Source organism: Penaeus monodon, chromosome 26, assembly GCF_015228065.2.
Source record: "Penaeus monodon isolate SGIC_2016 chromosome 26, NSTDA_Pmon_1, whole genome shotgun sequence".
In the NCBI taxonomy this organism is placed as follows: Eukaryota; Metazoa; Arthropoda; class Malacostraca; order Decapoda; family Penaeidae; genus Penaeus; species Penaeus monodon.
Genome location: NC_051411.1, coordinates 30204852 through 30214851, shown reverse-complemented (window position 1 = coordinate 30214851; position 10000 = coordinate 30204852). Strand labels below are relative to the sequence as shown.

At 33.3% G+C, this 10000-nt stretch overlaps 1 protein-coding gene and 1 long non-coding RNA gene across 6 annotated transcripts in view; one reads left to right on the top strand and one right to left on the bottom strand.

Moving 5' to 3' along the window:
* The window catches only part of LOC119590058 (tigger transposable element-derived protein 1-like), a 28020-nt gene extending 23704 nt beyond the window's left edge, over positions 1–4316 (bottom strand). For all 4 annotated transcript variants that reach the window (XM_037938800.1, XM_037938801.1, XM_037938804.1 and 1 more), the window contains exons 1-2: positions 3962–4316; positions 773–838 (exon numbers count right to left, since the gene is read on the bottom strand). In XM_037938800.1, coding sequence (XP_037794728.1) covers positions 773–838; positions 3962–4232 — 337 coding nt within the window. In that variant the 5' untranslated portion in view covers positions 4233–4316. The remainder of the gene's footprint in view (positions 1–772; positions 839–3961) is intronic.
* Positions 4317–4349: 33 nt separating this feature from the next.
* LOC119590059 lies at positions 4350–8769 on the top strand. Of its 2 annotated transcripts, XR_005230236.1 has the most exons (6): positions 4350–4423; positions 4595–4667; positions 6412–6468; positions 6644–6770; positions 7342–7394; positions 8131–8769. It is a non-coding gene; the product is annotated as an uncharacterized LOC119590059 (long non-coding RNA). The 2 variants fall into 2 exon arrangements; XR_005230235.1 differs by lacking the exon at positions 4350–4423 and having other exon boundaries at positions 4536–4667.
* Positions 8770–10000: the final 1231 nt, after the last annotated feature.

Here is a 10000-nt window from a genome sequence, read left to right as displayed (position 1 = left end):
ATGTTCTCTCTATATGGGTATGATCTAAAGTCAATCATGATGGTCGCTGGAACGCGTGTGCGAATCATATGTCTTCAAAATCATTGTTGATACAACGTTACACTTAAAAATGTCAAAGAAATGCTGTGTATCTTGATTTGCTTATACAATGCAGTCAATATATGCCCGTGATCATTGGAGTTAACCCGTTGTCTGATTTGGAGCTCACTCGGGGTGGATACGATAACATGCAAAAATTTATGCAACTTCCACTTTTCATATGAAGAACAATGTATGTGGGAGATTAAACAGTAGCTCTGAATAGCTTGTTGAAATGGGACGGACAATTCCTCAATGTTGATATAATAAAGAACTTTATTCTATATTTACAAAGGACATGCCACAGTGCACACTGCAATGAAGGCTTTGGGATTGTATCCAGACTCCAAAATTTATCTTTACTCATGGATAACACCATCTTGGGTAATACTGCTGAAATTTCTCAGGGTACAGCTCTCGCGTCATTTCATTATTGAATGACATTTTGTAAAACGAGCACTGAAACAGGTACCACATATCACCTGTCATTTTTTCTAAAAAAAAAAAATAAAAAATAAAAATAATAAGTTCAAGTACCACTTGCCACTTGCACTCCCTCCTTTCGATATATCTTATATGTTCCTTCATAAGAGATTACTTCCGTTTGTCACAATCAATAAGGGCATTTTCCCTTCCATGGCTTACTATAATGCTAAGCAATTCACTTTTCATTATAGAAATCTGGTTTCCTTACCATACTCTCGAATTATGGCGTCTACCGATACGAGGCTGCTGCTCTGCTCGCCTGAGGGTCCAGCCTCTGCAATGAGATAAAACGGAGGTAGAGCATACACATTACTCCCGCTTAATTTCACTTTGGATTTCTAAGTTTCTTAGATCTAAAGTGAATAATAAAAAACGGGAATTGCGAAAAGCTGGGGTAACGATATCTAACATCTACATATATACTATAAGGTCTCGTTACGTAATTTCTAAAAAGCTTCATTGCCGTGCAGGTCACATGATCCTCATAAATTAGGGGTTCAGCTTAGCATATGCCACTAGTCTGACCAGAGTCACTGTCCAAAGCTCATCCGTTTCACAGGGCTCTCTGGGCAATAAGGAATGGAATTGTATTCTTACATAATGCCCTCTCCTCGTTCAGTTATAAATGTCTTAGTCATCGAGTATTAAGTACAGCCAAATTAATGAAATTCTATACATTAGTTATTAAATCCTTAACATATTATTTTAAATATTTTTTTCTTTCCCTTTAATATTTTTTTCCTTTCCCTTTACTTATGTTGATGCAAGCTATAACATTGCTCTTATAATTAGAAATACTAGAACCACTCGACAAGGCACACTATATAGCGCCCACCGCCCACCCCTTTTTCTCCTTAGCAAGACACCATCTCCCTTAATTCTGGGAACCACTCGGACTTTGTCCTGAGGGGGCACTATATTCTATCGCCAAGTGCGGACTCCACTAAAAATCCCAAGTTATACCTTTGGAACACACACACACACACACACACACACACACACACACACACACACACACACACACACACACACACACACACACACACACACACACACACACACAAAAAAAAAAAAAAAAAAAAAAAAAAAAAAAAAAAAAAAAAAAAAAAAGGTTAGTGATGATCTAACTTCAACCTGAGAGGTAACTGAGAAGAAGGTAATTTCAAACAATTAATGAGTTTATGACATTTTCTGATATATCGAGTAATAAAACCATTATACCTTCACAACTAAAAAACATTCATCTACAAAAAAGTCAACATCTCCAAGTGCCTGTAATCCAACCTGTCCCTCTTTTCACTTGTCTTCCTTTGGTCTTTCGCCTTTACAGATCAATCTTCTCAGATATCTTCATAATTTCCCTTCATCAGTTCAGAGGACTCCGAAAGCTGATCTCTTCTTTACATCTTGTCCACAGCACCAAGGACAAAAAAAAAAAAAAAAACATAACAAAATCTCATTCCCTTTGAATGGGTTTTAAATTCTCAATGTTAATAAGAGAGAAATGTCTGGATGGTGTCCAAGCACAACGCGTCAGCCATTAGTTCTGATATTTAAAGATATCAAAAATAACAAAGTTATTGGACACGCAAGTGTCACAGAGCCTCAAATGAAAAACCAGTAACAAAAATAATACATATTGGTTTCTTCATTAAAATATCAATTAGAACCTTAATATAATAAGTGAAATATAATAGTTACCCTTTAATTATAGAGAATGTATTGTGGGGCATCAAAGAAAACTGATACCTTCTAGGGTAGACTAACATATTTTACATTGTTTTCTCATCCTAGTGTAATAAGATAAACATGGAAATATATATATATATATATATATATATATATATATATATATATATATATATAATAATAATAATAATAATAATAATAATAAATAAATAAATAAATAAAGTAACTATTATCTTTTCGAGAAAATAATTAAGTAATATTATCTTACATAGCTAAAGACTAATTATTTAATGGGTCATTTTAACTTCACGTCCCTTGTGCTCATTACAACACAAGACCTATGGTTCCTATAAACTAGGAGCGAAAGCATGATGGAAAAAGGTAAAGTTCTTTATTTCTTTTCGTAATTATCTTCACTAAACGTTGTATACACGGGGTCTTGCTAATACAGAATTCTCTGCTAAAATGATAAGACTAACAAAATAATCGTGTGGTTGGAGAGGCAAGAACACGGTGACAAAAATAGTAAGGACTTCAAGGATAACAACTTAGTGAACTTGCATATCAAAGTGTCAATTTTAATAAAGTGTCAATTTTTTGGCCACTGCAATGGGATTTTGCAATGGCCACGTTATGCTGAAAATCATCATGTGGTAGTTTTCTCGGTTGCTTTGCTTTCGGCTTTGACAGGCCTCTCTAAATACCATCCTTTATCTCATATTAGAAACATACTAATATAAACACCGATTTGTAATCTCACAAGAATAACAAGTTACACGCGAATTCAATTTTGCCCCCCCCTCCCCCTCCCTAAACATTAAAGCATCCAACGCTGCTTTTTACGACATATACTAAGGTAATCAGGAATATTCCTCCCCTATCAAGAACAAAATTTGAATTCAGAAAAAAAAAAAAAAAACGCGGGAAAGCCTTGATGACTTCAGAGCAGTGATACCGATCTATGCAAATTTCGTCTGCTTTGGAACGCGGGAAATTCGAACTGGCACTGAATTCATACACTGTTAATTACTATAATATTCAAGAGTATTCTGGGAAGGGGATGTATTTGTAATATGAAACATATATTTACATGTGTTATAAGAAGTTTTTAATGGAATGAGTAGCATTTTCAATAGAAAAAAAAATATTTCATAAATAATGACGGTGATACGAATTAAATACGAATTAATTTCCTTATATTTACTGTTTGCAATTCCTGTACTTTACTGAAGTGCAGCGGTCTTTGCCAATATGCAATGTTTTAAATGTCATCTCTCTCATCGCGTTTAAGCAAATAAACCTGTTTAGTGCTCACGTGTAGATCAAAATCACTGATTATAAAATAAAAGATTGTTAGAAAATTTAACCAGATGTAAACATTCATTCAACAATTTTTTCCTTACATATGGGTTTTTCTCATAAATTATTATTATTATTATTATTTTATTATTATTATTATTATTATTATTATTATCATTATTATTATTTATTACGGTGTGCAGTGTTAAAAGAAAGTTTAGACCTTGGTGTGAGTTAACGGTAACTATGTAAGAGTAGGATGTCAGCCGATATCAAATTAATAAACATTTTGTTTGCTCTGCTGTTTCCGGATGGTATATTAATATCATTTATTATTAGAAGCAGTCGTATCGGTCAAGGACGACAGAACAGAGTGTGGGCTCTCAACATGACACCAATGGACACCAACCTCCTGGGTAGACTGTAGGAACCGCTGAAGGCTTCAAGTCCAGCTTTCGGGCTTTGCCCATTTGCCACGCGAGGAAGTTCCCGTAGTTGTCAGGAGTAAAATGCTCACTGCATATGCGACTGGACTCCGATCCAGTCCAGCCAGGGCGAGTCTTATTCACAAAGCGTTTCCATTCATTCCTAAGCGGCCTTTTACTTGGAATTTTGTGTACTGATCTGACCCCTGGCACAGCCACTTTCTTGCAGCCGCGCACTACACACCTGTACACCATTCTGTCTACAATTCAGTTGCAATAAACATAGTAGAAGAGAGTCTGAGCGAGAGAAAGCTAGTGTGACTGGCGCAAGAGCCTCTTGTGACGTCATCAGGGCTTCCCACGCTTTTCAGGAAATTTGAATTTCATTTTGGAGTCACGGGAGGAGGAGACTCACGGGAGCTGCCTTTTTTCCTCTTTTTAACTCTGTATTCGGTTGATTTTCTTTGTTAGTTTGATGGGCGATGTTTAGTTAGATGGGTGATGCAATGACAAGGAACATTTTTTAAAGATATTGGATTGTTACAGATGACAGTAAGTTTGGAAGTAAATTGGAACAAGACCTTTTATTATTACCGGCAATGCTTTATTACTCAAAGGTAGTTGAGGGTGCATCAAAGGTAATACAACCAAGCGGATATAAAGCAGCGGTTAACCTGCTTGAAACTTACTGTAAGTTGCGAGGGGAGCAATAATTTTACATCCAACTGGTAGTTACAGAATTTAACCAATAACTGTAGCCTCTGCTCTACTACATGCTTCACTACCTGGTATAGCAAGATAAAGCTTGGACTTGTTCATTGTTAATTATGATAAGTGTTCTGTTTGTTTTTTGGCCTTTGTTGGAGCACAGACAGGTGTTTTTACATATAAACAACTATGGATATGGATCTAAATATTTACCACATTATTCATATCAGCTGCATTATTTACCAAACAAAAATTACTTTATTCCTCTATTTTGTAGCAATTGCTAATGATAGTAATAAGTAACATGGCCATAATTCTTTGTTTTCCAGGACAGGTACAGAATAATTTAACTTTTTCCATAACTTGCCAATAACAATATGTTTGCTTTGTATCAGTTATGAAAATTATTTATTTACATAAACTTTGTGGCTGTTAAAATTTACTATCTTTCACAATATAATAGTTTGATGCACTATTTATATATATTAATTTTTGTTATCAATTTTGTTTAATGCACTTTTCATTTAAGTTGGGTTATATTTTTTAACTTCCCATAGCAGGTGTCAATGAACATCCTCATTTTTATTTATCAGAAAAGTTGGGATTGATAGCATGGTGATAGACAAGTTGCTTCACTGAAATATAACAAGTTATTTATAATTTTTGGCATCTTGAGAGAAAAAAGTAAAATAGAGTAATAGTCCCATTGAAGAATGTTATAATGGTATAAACAGTTACAAATATTGGAATTGAATATACGGCTATGTAGCTCTTATTTTTCACCAGGAAACTATACTGGGAAATTTCATCTTAAACCTTATTAAAAAACAAATCCCAAAAAAGAAAAACAGCCCAATTTAAACTTAAGTATTGGTACTTCAATGTAAACACAGTAATATAAATAGAAATATGTATTGTCATTAATGGATAATACAGTTTTAATTCTTGAATGATGAATTCATGCATTTTGGTCTCAACGCCAAACCATAGAGCAAATTATGATGTATATTTTGGCAAGGTGAGAGCGTGAATGGGTTTCTTATTTGACCACTAATTGCCAGGGAAGATTAAAATCTTTCTGTAATATGCATGGGATAGATTTGTTGTTCTGTAATGGAACACCAAAGGCATGGAGGCAGGGATGATGCCTGAGTCACTGCAGGTGTGTAATGGGATAGACTTGACTTTACCTCTGGTTAATTTTTCTTTTTATGTAAGAGTGTTGTGTTCTTTATGGCCGTTGTCTGAGTATTTCCATATCTTCATGCATTTCTCCTCTCATGAGATAACCTTTTAGATTATTAAGCATTATTATATAGCATTAAATAGCATTACTATATAGGATTGGAAATAAGTTTCTGTGCTATAAATTTTATGTATTTAAATTTTCTGATTAAGTGTCTTTTATGTATGTCAGTGTCCACCTTGGCCATATACAATAATGTGATCATAGACACATTATTGTTATTTGACAAGTATACTTTTGATTGTAAGAAAAATGTAAAAATAAATTATTGAGCACCATATTCAATTGATGGAAAATGTCATTCTGGCACAGGGAGTGTCTCTTGAATAGATTGAGAGTCTGCATCCAAATTACCAGTAGCTCTTTCTCTTCTGGAGAATGTATTGAAAAAATGGTACTTTTTCTTGTTTGATTATTTCAAAGTGAATAGAAATAATGGTAATTAATTTATACATTTTATAATTTTATTTTGCATTTCAGAATGCCACATAGCATGCAATAGATGATGGCCCATTTACTGCACAGGGGATAGAAATAGTAAGTGATGATTTGTGGGGTATATAATGTTTTTAACAACAATATATTAAAAGGCTGACATATTTTTATAGACTCCTTCACAAGTCTGCATAAGCAAACCTAGGCAGTAGCTGTATGGCCAAGAATCTTGCTTTCATAAATTCAAGTATTTACTTATAATTTCAAATATTTACAGGGATCCCATTGTGAAGCTGGTACACGGCAGAAATCTAACAGTTCAGAGGCAAACCTATCATGGCATATGCAGCAAAAAAAAGCCATATTGGAATTATACCTTAGGAGATGCAGATTTTTGGCAGCTGGTGAGATCCATCCCTACTTTTATTTATGTCAGTGATCATGATTATCAGTATTGCAAGGAAAATCATGGACACTGTTTTTTATACGTATTACTTCTATGTTATTAGTAAAGGTGTATTATCATACAAATATTTATACTCATTCATGATTATCTAATTTGTTTATATGTATAAATGTATAACTATTGATATGTTGGTTGCATTATATTTAGAATCTTAGATTATGATCACATGTAATAAAGAAAGAAAGAAAAAAAAATTGTGAGCTCTTGTCACACACAATTGATAAAATAAGAAATAGTACCTGAATCAATATAACAAAAAGAGGTCAAACTGAAAAGACAAAAATGCTTAGAATTTACTGATTAAATATTTTTTTTTTCATCATCAGGCTATTGAAGAAGGTTCACATTAAAAGGGCAAACAACAATTTATGGGATAAATGTGCTCTTTCATCTGGTATCATTAAAAACATATTTAAGTGGTTATGCACTTGATTTCCATTAGTTGGTTAAATCTTGCAAATTTTGTATTTTGATTCTTAACATCCATTTACTCTTTACCTTTATTTCAGAAGTGCACAAACTCTGACTTTATTACACAAAATGTTTTTGCTTCTGGAAATAAGTTTGTATTTTTTTTTTTTTAATTATAGAATCAGATATGAAATGTTAATGAATGACACTTGCTTTTTGGCTGAATTGCTATCCAGCAAAATTTCACCAAAATTATGGTTTATGACCAGGATGCTTCTAAAAGATCAGTAGTATAGCCTTAACTATCAATATTTAACATATAAAGTAATTTTGCAGATGAGAACGCATCAAAGTAGTAGGTGAAAGATAAATTAGAAATGTAAACGATAATTTAATGATTTAATTCAGCTAAGTAGGACACCACTGATAATGCCATAGCAAATGGATTTATTAAAGTAAAATATGGCATGTTTTATATATATCTGGATTAATTATAATGATTTAGGTTGTCAGTGCTTTGCATTTTTTTTGCTTGTTTGATTACAATGCATTATTTATTAATTTTTCTGGCCTACATGTCTGTCATTTTCATCACCATTTTCATTATATTATGATTATTATCATTATTAGTGTCATTATTATTATTATTATTATTATTATTATTGTTATTTATTATTATTATTATTATTATTATTATTATTATTATTATTATTATTATTTATTTATTTATTTATTTATTTATTTATTTTTAAGCTTATACTTTTGTCTTATACTTCCTTCATCTGGCATGCTGTTTTTTATTTGGATTCTGATTAATGTTAGTTATTTTTTTTAGTCTTTGTTTTATTTGATTTATGTGTGTTAACTTTATGCCTTCTCATTTACAGCTGACACTACTGTAAAAAAGGAGCACCTGTGTGCAAAGCCTCCTTTGTCAGGACATAGCCTTTCTGTCATCAAGAGCTGTCCAATGCCTCTTTGTGGCCACCATATCACCTAGGTACCTTTTAACCCTGGGCTAGAGGATTTTGGAGTGGCAGGGGGCTGTAAGGGTACAGAGCCATGGGTTACTGGCATGTAGTCTTGGTTGTGTAGTTCATGACTTTAGGCTGCCAGACCAGGAAGTCAGCTGATGGAGTAGGAGCTATGAAGTCTCAACAAGAGGATCTGGAAATTGATTGATGTACTGGATTGTTAATACTTTATGTGTTTATTTGGTGGAATATTAATTACATATTTCTTTTGAGTATTTAGCTGTGTTTTTTTCACTTTTTATTTAACATCTTTCAAAAACTTTATATGGTTAATTGTGTACATAGTGCAGTACTTATGTCTATGTCTATGTTCTGTTTGGATGCTACCTATGAATGTGAATATTTCTTTTCTGCTGTCCATCATAAACAGATATAATAATATATTCAGTCAGTGATGTAGCACATTGAATGGAATTCTGTGAGATGAAAAATTGTCTTATTTTTTTAGGAAGAAAGACTAGTGAAAAGACATTAAAAGAGGAAGAAATTAAACAAAATGATTTATTTTTCTACATTTGTATATACATGTAACATCTTGATTCTCTCATTGCTGCTGCCGTCATATGAGCAACAAGCTTTTCTTTGGCTGGGTTGTACCATTGAACTCTATCTTCTCTTTTGTTACCCATCCATTGTTTGCATCCTCTCTCTCTTTTACTCAAGCTTTCTTGTCTATCCCCACCACTATTCTTGTTGATTTGTTTTTGTTTGTTTTCCACTAGGAAATTCTCAACAAAATTAGCTATGAATGATGAAAATAGGTGAATAAAATTTGGTGGTAGATATTTTGAACATAAACAGTGTCCAGGAAAACAACATGGAAATGTATGGCATGCAGCAACTATGGATCAAAAGGTGAAATATTACAGACATTTGTAAGCTGTAGCTGCTTATTATCTGCCTTGCTTTATACAATACTGGTGAGGCTTTCTTTATATAAACATTACTTACCAACTTGGAATATCTAAACAGTAGTATTTTTCTTCATTAATCAACAGTCAAAGATTCATCATGCCTTAGGCCTCCAAAGTTTTTGTAAATTTTGTATTCTAATACTGAACTGGGGTTTACATTCAAGGTAAATACCATGTACTTGTAAAGCAGTGAGTGGTACACAACAAAGATTTTCTTGTGAACTGAGATTCTGCATTGGGCCTATATCTCTGCACTTGCTACCTCTTTACACTAGTTGTGACACCTATTTTTATGGCTGAAATTGACTCCCTATTCTCTCCACAGTCCACACATCACAAAGACAGTTCTTACTAAAAGCTGCCTGCCTCGAAAAGTAATGAATCTGGTACTGAAGCCTATAATATATAGTGTCCAAATGTAGAAGATTTAGTTTGTGAAACCTATTACAGCAATAGCATTGGTCCTACTAGCTTGGTAGGACAGGATTTCAGTTATATTACCTGCAGCCATAACTATACAACTACAGATGCCATACAGTCAACAGACACAAATCCTGTTTGCACATATCTTTACTTTTCAGGAATATGTCAGCAGACCCTGAAAAGACAAACAAAAATGAAAGAGGTTACCTACCCTAAAACAAAAGGTTCAATTTAGGTAGCAAAAGCATAGTGATTGGGAAGACATTTTGTAAAAATATATCCACATAACGGTTTGAACTGGTGTTGCTTCGTATATGCAGAGCGGTAACCCAGAAGACTACAAAGGGAGAAACCACGATGCGGACAAAGAAGAGGAAAAGAGGAAA